The 17,938-nt window shown below is 46.4% G+C and overlaps 1 protein-coding gene across 1 annotated transcript; it reads left to right on the forward strand.

The window, feature by feature from the left end:
• The first annotated feature begins 222 nt into the window (after positions 1–222).
• Positions 223–17,371, forward strand: LOC119447251 (uncharacterized). The gene is made up of 6 exons (XM_049664383.1): positions 223–715; positions 799–911; positions 1,867–2,044; positions 10,567–10,812; positions 15,592–15,802; positions 17,244–17,371. The coding sequence occupies exons 1-6, from the start codon at positions 280–282 to the stop codon at positions 17,365–17,367; spliced, it is 1,308 nt and encodes a 435-aa protein (XP_049520340.1). The 5' UTR covers positions 223–279; the 3' UTR covers positions 17,368–17,371.
• Positions 17,372–17,938: the final 567 nt, after the last annotated feature.

A 17,938-nucleotide genomic window follows, 5' to 3' on the forward strand; every position in this document is an offset into this window, starting at 1 on the left:
GTGTCACCTCTGTGTCGTGTTCTAAACAGCTTCGCCGGTCATCCAGCTTCACAGAGTGGAATGGCTCATGATTTTTTTATTCATGTCTTTATTACTATTTCCCCCCTGTCTTATTCTCGTTCTACCGCCCTCTCCCTGGGCAGTTCCCTGTTGTGGGCATGTGCCAACGTTGGAATCATCATCATCATCATCGTCGCCCGAGGGAGCCAGACATGATTAGGCTGCACATTTGCTAAATTGCTCCTCGCCGGCGACAATCGGAGTCAAAATTCGGACCCTATGTCCGCGCCCAATGCGAGCGATTCGGTCCCGCAGGACGCCGAGGATGCGCCGGCGGCCGTTGGCACCGCACCCGGCGACAGCACTGTGGAACCGGCGGGAGGCGTGGTACGCTCGTCGTCCGCCTGGATGGGGATCAACTGGCAGCTCCAGAACTGGTCGACGGCGCGCCGCGGCCACTCGGACGGACATATGATGCCGCGGGACGCGGCCACCAGCACGTCGCGCGAGAACGTTGTGGCGCCGAGCCGGCCGGCCACCGTTAAGCGCAAGCGCGTCATAGACGTCGGCCAGAAGACAGTGAAGCAGATGAACGAACTGGCACGCTACGTGAACGCCAAGGGTCCGTGCGCCATCTGCAGGACTCCGGGCACAGTGGTCACGCTCACTCAGATCAAGAGGCGCAGGCGCAAGTTCATGCGCCACTGGAAGAACGGTGAGGCCCGTCTGTCGCTGCAGCGCCTGTGGCGAGGCTGCTCCCTATAGGCGCACCAAAACATGTCGGCGTCCTCTGCGCAGGGGGCAATGGAGCCGCCAAAGGATCGCCGGAAATGTGGCCGCCAGACTCTGCGCCACTGCTCTCGCCCTCGGCCAAGGCTCAGAAATCGGTGTCCTGGGTCGAACATCACGAGGTCTGCAGCGCGTCGTGCGCAGGGCGGTTGCCATTAGCCCGTTGGCGTTTCTTGTCTCAACTGCGCTGCTGAGATGGCTGTTTTTGTTTCGTACCGCTCATTCACGGGAAATGACAGGTCCTGGCTGAAGAACCCCATAATGAGTACACTTACCGCGTGTTTTGACACTGCATTCAGATATGCTCCGGGGATATAAATTACGCGGTGAATCGCGCAAGCCTTCATAACTATGTATGTACGTGGCACACAAGATTAGAGACAAAAAGTGGTTGTGGTACTTCGCGGTAACTATTACGAGCGCTTACTTAACTATAGCAGTACCATCTCCAGTAATGAAGCTGTAATATGACATAATCTATTATTACAATGTGGACAATAACCGAGGACGTGAAAGCTAGAGTGCCATTGGGGAGACGCATTAGACCGGGCAGTGTTGAGTGAAACAGATGAAATCGCCGGACAGGCCTTGGTTTTGCTTTTCTTTCAGCTCGTATTCTCGGTGCATGAGTACAAGAGTGTACTATCGGAGTATAGAAACTGAATTCAAATTACTACGATTAAATTACTCGCACCCATTTAGAGCACAACGCGGAGTTAAACAGCACGAATAGCCCGGCGTGGGAGCTCGACAGTCCGCGTTACTCCACTTCGGTTGGCACGTGCGCAAACCTGTTACTGGCCTTCTTAATTTATACAGTAGTTTCGTTTGACAAAACCACGGGACTCTCGTTTAGCGCATAGCGCGCGTCCCGGGAGTTGTTCACGGAGCATGAATGAATGATTTGAAAGCACACTGACGAGTGCAGCGTAAACGCTGGCCTATTACAGGCTCATAGGCGAGTGCATCCTCAGGAAAACGCTCACCGCGTAGCCCCGAGAGCCGCTCCACGCCGACGAATGTGTGCTGCCCGTGTTGCGATGACCTGTGCGCGAGGTGTCACCACGGGTCGTGCAGGTACAGCACGACGCGGGGCCGGACTTTCTGAATAATGAGACTGGCGCTTTCCTGCTGCTACTGAGCGTGGTGGCGCTCGTCGTAGGCATCCTGGTCATCTTCAAGGCGACCGAGAACAGCCTCAAGGAGTACCTGGGACTCATCACGCCCACTACATCTGTGTCGAGCGCCCTTCCGGGTGAGCACCCTGCATCCGCGAGCTACCGTATAGGCTTGTCTTCTGCTGTCGGTGCACCATGCATATCAAGAGATATAAGAACAGCCCGCCTATTGAAATAGGACGTACGTTCGCCGCGTTACAACGGCTCATTAGTCTATATCGGCATTTAACTTGTCATACAGCTGGGCGCTGAGAACTGAGAAGTGACACAGTTTGTGGTGGAAGCATTGACAAGTAACTGTCACGTGGGCCGTCGGTTCCATTAATGGAGAAGGCAAGGTGTCGCTTTCGAACGCTTGTCGATGCAATGGCAGAGAGCTTCACGCGCCTCCTTGTACCATCGCCTCGCAACATTTTGCAGTGGAACGTTGCCTGGCTGGCCCTTTACAATAACCTGCGTATAACCAAAATTTTCAATGAGAGGTTTTAAAAAAGGAGGTAAAATAAGGGGGTTTAAAAACCCGTGATTTTCATTCTCGCCAATGTCGGTGCTCCCGTTGGAAGAACCAAGACCGCCCGAAATTGCAGGATATACTCCTTTCGCGTCGGAGTAGCAGCTTGAACGCATGCAGCAAAAGAATTGGCGCGCTTGAATTGTGTAATGGACGCGGCCGTTGAGCTCTTACGAAGTAGACCAGTTGATCAAATGTTAATAGATACGCGCAGAATCGCGTTCACACCGCGTGCGCTTGGTCTGCCGCACATGCGATACTCTAGTATATACAGGGTCTTCAAAGTTAAACTACTAGTTAATTTTAACTGAAACGCTATGGTAGCTACACAAAATATGCTTGCACAGCTTTTAATTGCGCGCTTTGGCGGACACAATTTCCGTGACAAATTAGTCACCAATCACATAATTAACAAAAACATCCTAATTTTTGCTATCGCGATTACAGTATATATATTCATATTTGAAGTGTTCAGACAGTCGTATTTGAAGACAAATTCACTTTGTTTCTTTCTCCTGGAGCGCTTCCTGTTCCAAGATATTCGTAATCAAATTTGACACTCGGTCATCTGTAATATCGCATTCAGGGGCGTGGATCTTGGCACAACGTCAAGCCCCCATTGTGACGTAGCTTGCTGCGTGGGACGCATTGTTTTGCAAGCTGAGCGAGTCTGATAACAGTTGTGCTTTTGGGTTCGGCTGGCGAAAGCAAGCAACGATCGACTGACTTTTTCGCTTTCCCTCCCGTTGACGTTCCCTTATACGGCTTGACATGGTGTCGTGATCCACGCTCCTGAATGCGAAATCAGCTGATCGATTGTCAAATGTGATGATGAATATCTCGGAACAGAAGCGCTCCACGAGAATCAAACAAAACGAAGTTGTCTTCAAATACGATTGTCGTAAAAGTAATGTTTCAAATATAAAGATAACTATAATCGTCATAGCAAAAAATTTCATAAAAATTTTTGCTCATCATGCGTTTTATTACTAGAATTGTTCGCGAAAATTGTATCCGCCGAAGCGATATGCCGCCTGTGCATGCAGATTTTCCGTGGCTATAGCATCGCGTTTTTATTAAATTTAGGGTTAATTTAAATTTGAAGAAGCTGCATCTGGACTATGTGTCTTCCACCCACGGCGGAAAAGTCGAGTTATTGAGAAATATGAGATGGCGAACGAAAGGCTGCTTTAATTGGGCTGGTCGTTTCATATATAATTTGATGTAGCCCAAACGGGATCACGAGCAATGGACACGATAATAGCACATGATCTTTTCACTGCTTTCGATCAGTGCTCAAAGCAGTGACGTCACGCTTCGAGGTAAGCGGCATCGCACAGCAAGGTATGGTGTTATAAAATACCATCCTATAGCTAGAAGAAAGAAAACCGAGGGCCCGATTTTTATTAGTCATATCATAAGAAGCCAACAAACAAAGACACCAAGGAGAGCATAGGGGAAATTACATGTACTTATTAATTGAATGAAAGGAGTGATCATGGAAATGAATGAAAGTGGATGAAAAAAAAAAACAAGAGGCGCAGGTAGGGCACGAAACCATCGTCTTCGCATTACGCGTGCGATGCTCTTACGAGCTACCGCGGCGCCGTTTTCACATCCACTTTCTGGGGTATTTATGTTTATCGACTAGAACTAAACCTGGGCGTGTTAGCCAGCGCCACACCTCACGGCATTGATGGCGGATGTGGAACATCCTTTTTTTGTCGCAGGCGTCACGTGTACGTGATCTTTTTGGGTGAAGGCAACTGGTTAATAAACTCACACATGCTACCTGAAAGCATCAATGCTGCCGGATTCGAGGCCTCGCTATGTAATGAACGAGAAGAAAGGAAACCGAAGACCCGATTTTTATCAGTCATATCATAAGAAGCTAACAGACACCAAGGACAGCATAGGGGAAATTACATGTACTTATTAATTGAATGAAAGGAATGATAAATTAATGGATAATCGCATCCTATAGCTAGTAATAGAAAGAAAAATAGTCTGGGCAGTGCAAATGCTCAACAATGTTGAACTTTTTTTTTTTTTTACTTTTTTGTGCGTTTTCAGATTCAGTGCAAGTGGTTCAGTTTCGGTTCAACTCTGAGGGAAAATGGAACAGTTGACACCGGTTCGAACCGGTCAACAACAATTGAATGTGCGAATCAGGCGCACTGATTAAGTGGCAAACTTTAGAGTCTTCATAGTGTCTTCAATTATCTGCACTGAAAAAAAAATTACTTACAAGCACGGGACTCGCAAGCGTTGACGAACAGCGACTAGGGCGCCGAGCTGGCTGAAGTCTCGTCCTTCGCCATCTTGCACATTTGCTTTCTAGTGTATATATTTGTATTACCTTTACGGCTGACTGAATTTGATGTGTTATAACAGTGCACCGTTGGCGGAACCACAGGCGAACTATAGGGTTGCCAGAAAGTTCTCCCGTTTCGTTAATGTCTCAACCACCTCACGTAATTTTTTTTTTTTTTTTTTTTTACCCGAAGTAGTATTATACTCAAACCGTCAGCGTCAGCCTGACGCTGACAGTTTTTCCAAGAAGTAGGGGTGACAATAACGTAAAATAATTCTACGTGGAAGCAGGCGTTGTCCACTCGGCGGGTTTAATTTTTGCAGAAACCTGGAAATAAAAAGGGGAATGTTTTGGATTATTTGCAAACGACCAATAAAGAATAACAGTAATGTTAAAGAAAATTAGATTAAAAAAAAACTCAGTTATATCAGCAGGTGTACTGTTAAGAGTAAAAAGTGCAAAATGGGAAATAAAAGCAACAATTGTGAATGAGTATCTTTCGAACTCCCTACACTTAGGTTGCTAAAAAGTGAAGAGAATAAAGTAAAGAAGAGATCGCCAAACCCATCTCCATTTCTTGTTTTTCTAAACGAAGTTTATTTTAAATGTGCTAATAATTCCTGTGAATGAGGATTTGTAGAGATGAGTTTGTCACATGATTTGCGAGCAACTCACTTTGCCATTACACGTTCTTGAGAGCGATTTCGCTTGTTAAACTAGAAAGTTTGTATCCAAAAGGAGACCGTTGTGTTTTAACTGTATGTAAATGTTAGTAGCCAAATCCGGAACTTTGGGCGGCCAGAAAACAAAACAACCACCGGACTTGTTCCCGGTTTTCATACCAAGAAAAACAAAGGAACTCAATTTCTCCCTCGGTTTTACTCTTTAAAAATAATACCCAATTTTTACACTCCGAATTTCAAAATATATAAAACCTGAAAACGAAGGACCCTGGGTGTAATGAGGTCGTCGGTTCGTTTTCAGGGTTCAGCGGCCGCATTCCGATGAAGAAAATGCGGCCTCGTGTACCGCTCGTGTGCTTTGGGCGTACGTACCTTAAAGAAACCCGATCAGAGCCTTCCACTTAAGCGTTGCTTATGACCCACTGCATGAGCAGTGTCTGGACGTTAAATACTGTAACTTAAAATCGCGTGATAGTGCCAAATTTTCAGCCACGGGAGAAAAATTTCGCGAACAGGTGAAAGTGGGTTCATTGGACGAGTTCTTGCGTAAATCAAAGAATAGAACAGAACACTATAGTGAAATGCAAATGACATTGGAAATAGAAAACTGTGCGTCCGAAAATATGGTCAGCGAAGACGAGACAAAGAAGTTTCTCTTTTTTTTTCTAATATTCCGCAATCGCATTATACTTTTTATGCTTTCAAGCCCCGGCTACAAGTGCGCACGAACGTGGTTTCAGTTCAGTTCAGTTTATTTATTTCTTCTACAGAAAGAGGAGCAAGAGCTAAAGGCCGCGTGTGGCCTGACGGTGGCTCTTAATTTCTCCTGTTGACGTTCGACGTGCAGGCTCATTTACATTTGATACAGATCTATTTACATACATTCTGCAAACAATTTGTGACATACTTTTTGCGTGCACGTTGCACACAAATATCGTTAACATGAACTTATAGATTTGACAAACTTGAAATGCAACCGTTTTTTTTTTTTCGTTTTTTTTCCAACCCGGGTTACATTTCAGAGAGATTCCATATAAGGGGATTCAGGGAGATTTAAGGCATGCATTTAAACACTCGGCGAATGTTGGAAAATACTCGGGAGCGGGCGTCGACAGCGGACACACGCTTCGGCGTTTGCATTCCTGTCCACGATACGAACACACGCCCACAACAGCTGCGACTGCGTCGTGACTACATCGCTGGTTTCACGCACGAGCCACTCGGCAGGAAATTGGTCACAGCTCAAGCTTTGTTCACGCCTTGTGCACACGAACTGTTGATGAATAACATCACGACAAATCTCGGAAGGGCCAAGTCACGGACATGAACAAAAAGAAGATGTAAAAAGAGTAAAACGCGAACGCGTCGCTATGGTCGGAAGTGCTTCGCTGTTTTATTTGTTCGTTTTAGTGCAAATTTCGCTTACGATATGGAAGCAAACACATCTATAAAAGAAATGCTCGCCGTTACTTTGACTACAGACCAGAGGAAGTGGGCTTACGCGTAAGATGCCCACTCGCATATACTCTTCGGCATTGATTCATCTTCACCGGCATATTTACCGTCACTACAACCGTGACGGTACAACTCTTACACAGAGCGCGCACAGGGAAATCACGAATAAGAAGCTATAGAAACGCACGCACACATGTACGCCTGCGTAAATGCGCATAGAGTCAAACACGCACCATAATATCCATATGAGTGGACATAAAGTAAACGCAAAGTGGTTTTGTGGTTAAAAGAGAGGGAGAAATAATTTAATGAAAGCTGGAGATGTCAGCCCAGTTATTGCAGGGCTTGTAACTTCAGACGGGGTGTTTGAAGCGCACTGGCGCGCTTCAAATTTGAAAGCTTTTTGAGGATCACGGATGGTGGGTAACGTGACAGAACGGTTAGGAAGGTGAAACATTACCTGATCAAGTTGACGCATTCATTGAGGCAATGACTGAAGTTATCTATACGTGCGGAGTCTGAGTCTAAAATGGAGGCACAGCTGAGTTCATGTTGTAGAAGGACGAGCTTCTACAACAGAACCCGTACCTGTAGTTGACGCATCATAAAACCAATAAAACATTTCGACCATCGCGAGAGCCCAAAACAGACGGACATATTCTCGCGGACGGACATATTCATATGCAGGAATGTGGGACATCGGGCTCAGCTTTAGAACGTGTTTTGCTCGTCCTGTTAGTAGCCATCTCGTCTCTTCGATGTGTTCTGTTGCTGCGAGTGGCACTTCATCAGAAAGGCATCGTTTCTGTGGCATTTTTACATTTTACAGGGAAAAAGATAGGGCATTCGGTTCCTATACTTTTTTCCTTGTTTGTTCTTACAAGGACTTTATTTCTTAGTGCCACAGCTTACGACTTTCACTATATGTTATTAGCTCCGTGACGTTGGATGAATATGATTGAACTTTTCTTGTTTAGCACAAAAATTACTCGGCCATTCACGCTGTCCGGTGCGAACGAGTTGTAACGGCGGTGCTCGTTGGTGCTGACGCGATCTGTCGTTCGGGGATTTCCTGTGCTCGATGCCGACGTTGCCCTTTGGCCCTGCGATACTTCCGTTCAGCAACTACCTCCTTTTTTTTTTTCTTTACGCCCCATGGCTTTTATTCTCTCCCAGCTGCCGCTCATGCACTCGGCAGACAGTGGAGGGAAGCTGACTACGCAAGTGAATTCGTTTAACAAACGGGTGACTAGACATGTGAAGTTGTGCAAGCTGGTGAATTACGATGATTTCAAGTAACTTCGTTACGTTAACTTTAGGTAGTAGAAGTGTTTTAAGTGTTGTAGTGGCACTAAAGGTGCTAAATTATGTTGGGAGACATGGTTTGTAGTTTATTCAATGTTGTTTTGTGCATAAAGGCTTTGAAACGACATTGTCTTCGTATTTGTGTGTGTTAATACATATATTTTTTTCATATGTATATAGACAAATCTTGACTATGTGGTCAGGATTGTCCTGTATACAATGGTACCGCTATTAAACATACTTTTAATGTTTGTTTTTGTTTCGCGGCTGCTTCGGCATTTCAGATTTGTTTTATTAACGCTCAAATGCGCAGCCAACGCGATATTTTGAAGTTAACAATTTTTTGTACGAAACACAACATGCGGGGGAAGAAGCGCTTTCATGTTGAATCTTGCTTTAAAGAACTTCTTTGCCCTGCAGTTCTTTGAAAATTTAGGCTGCACTGTTCCCTACTGTCTTCAATATAGGTTAGTTTACTTAACAGCTCCGAATAGTTTCTTTGCTCTCAAGCGGCCGACAACTCCATAAAAATGAATTTTAATGCGGTTCCACTGCGCAGTTGCTCTAAAAAAAAGGGGGCGAACTCACAGAATAAAGCCTAACTTGACGTTTACCAAAGGTGTGCCCTACTATTTGAGTCAGGAAAATGATTTGGATGGATCAAGGCGCACTTCTGTGAGGTCAACTTTCTAAACGCATTGCTATAGATTTTAGCGGGTTTTCATAAAAGTGGCAGGCAGTGGAACCCAGAATAGCTTCTTATGGGATTTGTGGGACAAAAAAACTCCCAGCAAAACGAATAACCTGGTCATAGAACACTTAACCTACACTCTAAGAAGAAAAGGAGGAAAGAGGGTATTGAAGTTACTCCTTTAGGGGAGGAACTGACTTGCCACAACCATTCCTCCCTTTAGGGGGTAAGTGAGAGGGGATGAACTATTACTCCCCATGCGGTTACTCCTTCGAGGACTAACAGTTGCTCTTTTCCGATGCTCCTCAAGGGAGAAACGGTTATTATTTCCGATGCTCCTCGAAGATGGAATTAATGAAATTAGCCATTTATACGCTGATAAAAAAATGACTGGGCTGAAAAAAAAAAAAACGCGACCGCAAGCACGTCCTCTCGCTCACAAATCGGGTACTCTAACCACTTCACCATGGCAGCTCAGTTGACAAGACAGGTTACCGAGACGAGGTTAACCACCTTAGCGCAGGCGCAGCAATATAGAAGAGACTCGGCATTTGGTGTATGCTATGCGGGGAGAGTCTAACGTTGCGCATACTTACAAATATAAGCGACTACATAAAGAAAGCTGCCCGATTATTCTTACGGTGATCTAAACTGAGACATTACGTGATCTTCGCGTAGCGAGCGCAAACGGGGCACGCAAGACGACAGAGAAGGACAACTTCTCTATCGCTTAGCGTGCTCCTTTTGAGCTACACATATCGCTTCAGTTAAGTTCATAATCTCTTTGGAACGAAAGTGACTCCTTAGGTACTATTGGCCAAGAAAATCTGGCAATCCATCTATGACTTGCGCGCTTAATGTGTATCGTTCAGTTACATATGAGCACGCACACGAAGTGCACGCCTCTTCCAGATTACACGTTTTAAATTTCAGGCAATTTTCTCATGAAGATGCAAAGCGCTGCTTTACATCTAGTTCAGTAGACAGTATACGAACTTCCAACTATTCATGATATATATAGATAATACCGCTTTCGCCGCATCACTCCACGAGACGGACGAAAACAGCAAAGGGCATGGGGAGTAACTGTTGCAGTTCGTCCTCGCCGTTGCTCTCTTTCGGACCAGGCATCATACACTCACTCTCCAAAATTTGCACACGCCACGCACACTCCTGAAGTTACTCCCTTGAGGGACGAAAGTGCCCTTTTTTGGTCTAACTGTGCAGTTACTCCCGTTTTCCCCGGGGTATACTTCTTAGAGTGTAGACCAGCGAATGCCCGTCTCGCTGCACAGTAACCGTCACTTATCGGTGATTTTTTCTTTTGAGATGATGAATCACCAAATCGCCAAATTAATGACCTTATTGAACAGTAAAACAGTGCCGAGCATCCAAGCATTCCCATCGGCTTCAATGCCTTCAGTATTCTTGGACCAGATCGCTATACCCAACGCCCAGTGTCGCGATACTCTTGCCGGCTCTCATCCATGGCGTCAAAAACGTTATGGGGGAAGAGTGGCAAGGACCGTTCCGTGAACGCCGGACCTAGCGTATGAATACAGCACTTCATTCCTCTCTCGGCAGACTGCTGTGAAAACTGTGCAGTATTGCTGAGCTGGGTGTTCAAACTGCGCGTGCAGTGTGCAGCGAGGAACTGTCCCTGGAAGCGGCGCGGCCGCTGACCGAGGAAGCGCCGGCCGAGGACGACGCGCAGGGTGCTTCGCTGCTGACGCAGGAGCGCGCGGCACGTCAGATCCAGCGCTGGTACCGACAGGGCGCGTCGCACATGAGGCCCGAGTCGGATGGGGCGCGTCGCAAGCGCGTCGACCGCTGGGCGCAGTCACTGCGCGCCTTCTTTAGCCGCAAGAAGATCAACCACTTCCGAGGTGCGCGCAGCCTACTTCCGCCCTTTTCGTTATGCGAATGCGATTGCCACTTCGCTGCTAAGTCGCCACACGGGCTGTTGGAGCGCGCCAGAATACAAAAGTAAAAGAACGTCTTATTGTTATCTTTTTTTTTTTTTTTTTTTTTTTTAGATTCCTCTCACAGCTATATGTTCCTAGAAATATATGCCTTGATGCGCAATGTGCAAGAAAATTTAGTTTCGTGCGAACTTAATTGTACATATTAGTTTCAAAAAAAAAATAAGGTCAATGCGTGACTTGATTCCATCACAGGCGGCTTCGCGAGGGAGGTAAATACTTGTGGAGTATGATGTAAGAGAGAAAGTTGTCGAACGCTGTAACAGTATAATTTAAGGAAAATCAGTGCGAATACAGGGCTAGTGCTGACTTCACTGGTCGTGCCAGGGAAAATTGTGCTTGTAGTAGCAAAAAGGTGTGCATGGAGGCTCTGTGGAATAAATCCAAAATTTCTGAGATGTCATTATCATTTGTTGAGGAATTATGTTTTTGTTAATTCATTGTACACGCTCGTTGTGTAGTCTTCGTGGGTCCTGTCGATAGAAAGAGCGACGTTTAATGCGTCTTCTGCAGGCTTAATTCTGCCGTAAAGAGCGGTTTTCTTCAATGCGTTTTCATTATAAGGTTCAATCGCTGTGTTATTTCTAGCTACACTGAAGTATAGTGACCAACAGTTCTCGAACGAGTGACGTCTCTTCGTCCTGACGAAGACAAGTCCCCTTGCCGAGACGTTGGCTACAGCCTGAGACATCACTCGTTCCGAGCACTGTTGGTCACTTCCAAGGCCGCGATATTGTAGCGATGCCTTTTCTCATGCTTTTAACGATTTTCGCGCTTCGTCAGAGGCCAGAGCGACGCTCCGCCCACGTTATCGAGAGGATCAGCTGGCCGTGAACGGTTGATGATTACAGTGTCATAGAATTGAGCGGAAGGCATCGCTACGAAACCATGCCCCAATTCTCCGTCTTCCCGTGAGCATCTGTCATATGATCACCCGCAAGGACACTCGCACATGTATACGCGTTTCCCATGCTTGAGACGTGTTCGACACAAAGGTTGTAGAATTTCTTCAACGTCAAGTGACGTTTCTTTCTTTCTTCTTTTTCTTTTTTGCTACTTTTCGTAAATCGCTAAGCCCTACCCAACCCCGTAGCGCCTATACTCCGTCCGCCGATCGCATGAAAGCTTGTCGTCACTTCTCGAAAGCAATACGGACGCGGAGCTCCCGTCTGAAATATGGAAGCCATGTGCGCACTCGTCGCGTCGCACCTCAGATTCTTCACGGCACTTCGCTTTTTCCAAGCCTCCGCTCCGGGCCTCTGTAGCGACATGCGCGATCCTGTCCCAAAACAGGTGCTTGGCATGGTGCCCTTTCCTTTCTTTCCTTTTAATTTCGTTAATTATTTATTTTAAATTAAAATCAGAATCGAAGTGCAGCGTTCGGCGTGTTGGTGTTCAGTATATAGCGGTACTTAGGCACCTGTGCACCGTCGTTTGCACCGTTCGTATACAGGCCCGCTTAACTTTCAATCCCGTGCGACAGACAAGCACAAAAACGTTAGCTTCGACGTTCGCCACGCATCAACACGCGATGTCCAGTGTGGTGTACGCGCCACGGCAGTTCTTGGAAATGTGTGCACCTTTCGTTGCACGGTGCCGCCTACTTATTTCAAACTGAATAGCGCGTTGCTTTAGCGCGAACGAGCGCCTGTGATATGCCAGATGCAGTGCTCGCGTGCTGGTCTTATGTGCTGCATGGCCGCGTGGTCGACGCTTCGCGGAGTGTCGCCATTCACGTGCGAACCGGCAGTGGCTGAATCGGTTAGCGTGGTGGTCTTGCTATTCACGTGCGTCACTTTACGGCGCTGAGCTCCTTTCCTTTCCGAAAACAAATGGGATCCATTGATGTCGCTCGACAGTGCCAGATTGCGTGTTCTGAACAGGAATGTGTTTCATAACAGTGCTCTATATACTGTCCTTTTATTTAACGCTGTACTTTCTTTTCAGTACATTTGACAGAACAATGCACAAATGACCAAATGTAGTTACCAAGCACGAAAATTGCTTCGCTGTCACGAGAAAGTTGAAAACTAAACACCGAACAATGCATTTCACACGGATACTGATGGCAGTGCTTTGCAGGAAATTAAATGAGACCATGATTGCCAGCTAAAGGACCAAAGTAAATACGGGACATTCGAGAAAGTCTCTAATTTAAAAGAAGAAAAAAAAAAAAATAAAGAGGAAGAAAAAAAAATATTGGTTCAGTCGCACAAAGTGTGCTTCTGTGTTTGCCGCCAAAGAGCTGTAGACGTGACTAGCGGCTTTCTCAATCTTCGCCTTGAACTGAGAGCGGTGAGCGCGCCAGACAACATGGCGCACGCAGCAGTTTTCCTGGAGGGTGGCTGTTTGCACACACCGCGCACGTACGCCTCTGCACCGCTCCATCTGCAACGGAACTCAGCCGCGTGTTACGCGAAATAATCATTCGCTCCGCGCTATAAGTCGGCAACGAAGCACGTTAGTCGAGACGCAGTGCTGTGCGAAACGCGAGACCATGTTGCGCGTGGCTAATTGCGAAACGAGAAAATAATCGGCCTTTCAAGACTGATAGAAAATATTTTGACCTGAAGAAGGTAGGGTTTGAATCTGCCTCCTTAGCACTAAATGCGTTCTAAATGCGTAGCACTTACGAGGCCTCGTACCCGCCGGAGTGGCTTAGTGGTATACAAAGCGTTATGCTGCTGAGATTTAGGTAGCGGGTTCGCCACCCCGTCATGGCGGCTGCATCCAGATGGAGGCGGCAAGCCGTAGTTCAGCAAGCCGACTAACGCCAGTGGTAACGAGTCGCTATACACACTACTGCATATCCAATATGACGACCGAAGGCAGCAGTTCAAGCAAAAAAGAAATTGTATTTCTTTTTTATTTTCTCATGGCTGTCAAAAAGAAAGGCATTATTTCGTACGGCCTCAGCGTGGATGCCTCTTGGCCAGCATATTCGTCAAGCTAACAAGCCAATTCCCGCGCAACTTTCATAGGGTTTGGTAGCGCAACTTACCCCAAGTTACGTTTCACGGAAGCCAGTCGAATGTTGTGGACCGCAGAGTGTCATACAAAAATTACTAGAGGGAACTCTGGCGCCGCGATTGTTTAAACTATACCATGGGAGTGGTCAGGTTAGTACATGGATTTGTCTGATCTTCGTCCTTGGGGCTTCAGGCGTTCTTGTGACGTTATTTATTACGCTTTATATTTCCAAGTTTCAAAGCCCTCGCATACTTTTCTAAACACAGCAAGGGACATGTGCACATGCGTAATCATTGCGAACTGTCGCATTTACTATAACGCAATATGTTGCAAATTGTCAGTTTCCAATGTCACAAAGCCACTTGAAGCCAGAAGGAATCTGTGAAGTTTAGGTAGATCCATGTATCGTCCATAATTCCCATAATGTAATACTCCCTCGTGGGATCTTTAAGGTAAAGAAATGAAATGCTGACTGAATTGCCATATATACTCACAGCTTCCGTATAGACACCAGTAATAATTAGTAAGTAGTAATTTTTGTAGGAAACTGTATTGTTCGACCACCTGACCCTGCTCCGAAGATATGACGGGAAGCCTATTACTAATTTCGCCTCCTTTCTTAAGGCCCGTGTCACCATGATTTCTTTCATCGATGCTACATCTGATGACAATGAGAACTTGCTAAAGCTAGATCTATGTAGAAATTCTGCGACTTTATTTATCTATTTACTAATACTGGGATACCCTGTTTGGAGATTTTAGTACGTGGGTTCCACAAGTGCCACGATAAAACAAATAAATTCGCACAAATTAATAAACTACACAGGTTGCAATAAGCATGGCACAAGACAACGTGTAAATCAGTCAGACTAAACTCGATGCATGTTAGTATCGGCGCCATCACTGCACTATTGATTAGTTAATTGACTTAATAACAGTTGGTAGAAAGAAATAACACTTAAAACAATTATTTCTAGTTATAAAATATGTTATTGAAAGGTCATGCCTTAAATTTGACTCGGTGGCGTATCCAGATGAGAATTGAATTAGTTTCGTTATATCAACGTTGCAATGCATATTAATTAACTAGTAGATGAACTTCAGACGGGAGCAGCGATTTCTCTGGCTAAGGGTTAGTAGATTGTCTTTCGACAAAAGTTAAGTTATCGTTGCGTGGCCGAAACTATCAAAACAAAGTACCGTTTTTCCTGCAATTTTTCTAGTTTATTGGTATTTGTTTTAGTGTAAGGGATCCCAAATGATGGCAGCATAATCAAATATCGGCAGTATCACTGACTTGCATGCTAACAGGCGATAGAGGTGATCTTGAGGTGCGGACATTTTCAGTGCGTTTCGAAGAAAACGCAGTTTACTGTTTACGGCATGCACTGTTCGTTACAAGTTGAATATGTCGAACCTAAATATTTAAACCCCGTTACATCAGAGAGAAATTAATTGTTGGCGACATATTAAAGTAAGAGGATTCTTCTTTTTTTGTAATTCTCATAAAGATTGTTTTGTTAAAACTGATCGATGTTTGCGAGGATTCGAAACATGCGCAAACTTCTTTTCAAGTGGCACGACGATCGCGCTACCGCGCATCTTGAGCTTTTGCGCAATAGCTGAGTGCGTGTGGTCGACCACGGCACTAATGGCTGTGGGCCACGAGATTGTGGCATTTCACGCGGGCTGCCGCTCCATCGCTGCGCCCAGCGGGCCTCCAGAAACGCTGGGGCAAAAAGCGTGCCGGCAAGGCGGCGTCCGAGGGCGCCGAGGACTTGGCGCCCCTGGAGCCCAACGAGGTGCGGCCGGCAACTGCAGCTGGCAGCGCGACCACCCTGTTCAGCCAGTACAGCTCGCAGAACATGAACACCTGCGGGCCCGCGGCTCCCTCGACCAGCGTCGCTGGCTCAGATGGGTCCAGGTGAGCTCCACTGACTCTCGCGTATTGGAAACGTCTTCTCTGCGCCCTCGTATTTAGCGGAGACGATCCGTGGTGCATCGTATTGTGTAGATTGCTTTCTGCGAGGCGGACTTGTGCGGTGCATGCTGTATTTCGTTCTTGTGCGACTGATGTCAGGGTATCCGCGCTATGGCTGTTTATTTTGATCGAGACAAAGAGCAAGATTAGGGATGACAAGGAGCCTTCGTTTAATATCCACGCTGGTATTGATTGACAAGGGTTTAATACCACGTGTGACAAGGGTTTCGTTCAATCGCAGCTTAACTAGATTAGAAAGCATTTAACGCTCGGTTGCGCTACGATCACACAGTAATTTCAATTACTAACACAGTGCAAAAAGTGCTGTACTTTGTATTTCCATTCGGGTTGAATTTCGTTGTGACTCGCACGGCACCCACGAAGGCCCCCGAGGACAGCAACTTTCAGCGGTTACGGCTCGCCTCTGTGACGAACATTAGTCTCGAGACGTGGTCACGTGGCCAAAAACCGATGCCAAGTTCCTCAAACTGTGGTTCGGAGAAGGGGATGTTTCAGGTGGCTAAACACGCCGAGTTACCGCGGAGCGATGTAATTAAACGTATTGCTTTTCGTTCTGTGTCGCCTCGTCTCTGTCCGGACACTATCCGCTGATTGACCTGGTCAAGTCCTAATAACGAGTTCGTCGCGCTTTAGCAGCCATCAGGTGACAGACTGACACGGCTTCTGACGCTCAGCACATTTATAACATTATATCTTCGCACCAGGGAGCACAGTTTGCACTCCTGTAGGAGCGCTTCCTGAAACTATGAAGCCCTCGTCATGCGAACGCACTCTGATAACTGAAAAGGCGCAAAGTGAACTCGTCGCAACGCCTGAAGCTTGCCTTCCGAGCCACCAAACGTCGTCTATAGACGAGGTGCTTTCGATCAGTGTTCTTGTAGTGAACATGGGAAAACCACTTGTGAAGGTAGCATTCACAAGCTTACTTCTTGCCCGTCCGTTCGCATTAATACGTGCGCGTGCTTTTCACTTCTCCCCGAAGTTGGCCAGTCCAGTGCGAGTGAAATTCAGGAAGCACTTCCGGTTTCACAATCTCTGCGTATCTTAAGATTTGACCCACCGTTCCAGGTGGCTTGACACCGGGTCCGCCTCGCGGCTCTCTCTATATACCCGAAAGGCGAGTGTTCGCACGAATGCGACAAGCAGTTTTTAATAGCCTATACCGTGAACTCGATCAGACTCTGTTGAGTTCGCGTAAGCGCCGGTAATGATGTGTTTTACTTTTTACTTGCTCACACTTTACGTGGCGTTAACATTATTTCAGTTAGGTCTTTCAATCGTATACGAAGGCAGCCCCTGGTGCACGCTGGATGCCGCGTCTCGACGCTCGCCGTGTGACTGAGCGTATGTCTTCTGATCGCAGATCTGGTCACTACCCGGCTGACGGGGGGGTCTCAGAGCCGGACTCGCAACGCAGCAACACCGACACATTACATCGCTCCCAGAGTGACCATCCAGTCATTGGACGCTCCCGCAGTGCCCAGTAATGATCCTCGGCGGGCCTCAGCATCTGGCAATAAATTAGGTGGCCGCTCGGGCCTCTTATTCACTACAGGAGAAATTTCTTTAGTGCTCCGAGCACAGACCGACTTTGTCATGACCCTGGCCGCGTGTGGGGGCCTCCTATCGCGCTTGGGGCGTTTTACAGTTTTGGTCCACAAATATTGCCTTTATACCATGCGCATCTTTGTACACATTTTTGCTGGCGCTATATAGAGGTCCAGGCAAATCCTACATTACTGCTGTGACACAATCGGACCCGTTTATTTCAATTTTTAAAGAAAAAGAAAACAAGGGACCATTGTAAACATCGGAAAAGCTCACTATTGGAAACCGCGCGAATCCCGCTAAGCCACGGCAGCGATGACGGCGTTGCGTGACGCAGCAGATGTTGCGCCGTTTTCTCAATTATTTCACTCTCGAATTCGGTGTAGTTTTTCCATTAATAATTGCCAATGATATATATATATATATATATATATATATATATATATATATATATATATATATATATAGTCAATTGAACGTTGCCGCAATCTGCGGCGTCACGTACAGGAA

The sequence above is a fragment of the Dermacentor silvarum genome, chromosome 1 (assembly GCF_013339745.2).
Source record: "Dermacentor silvarum isolate Dsil-2018 chromosome 1, BIME_Dsil_1.4, whole genome shotgun sequence".
Taxonomy (NCBI): Eukaryota; Metazoa; Arthropoda; class Arachnida; order Ixodida; family Ixodidae; genus Dermacentor; species Dermacentor silvarum.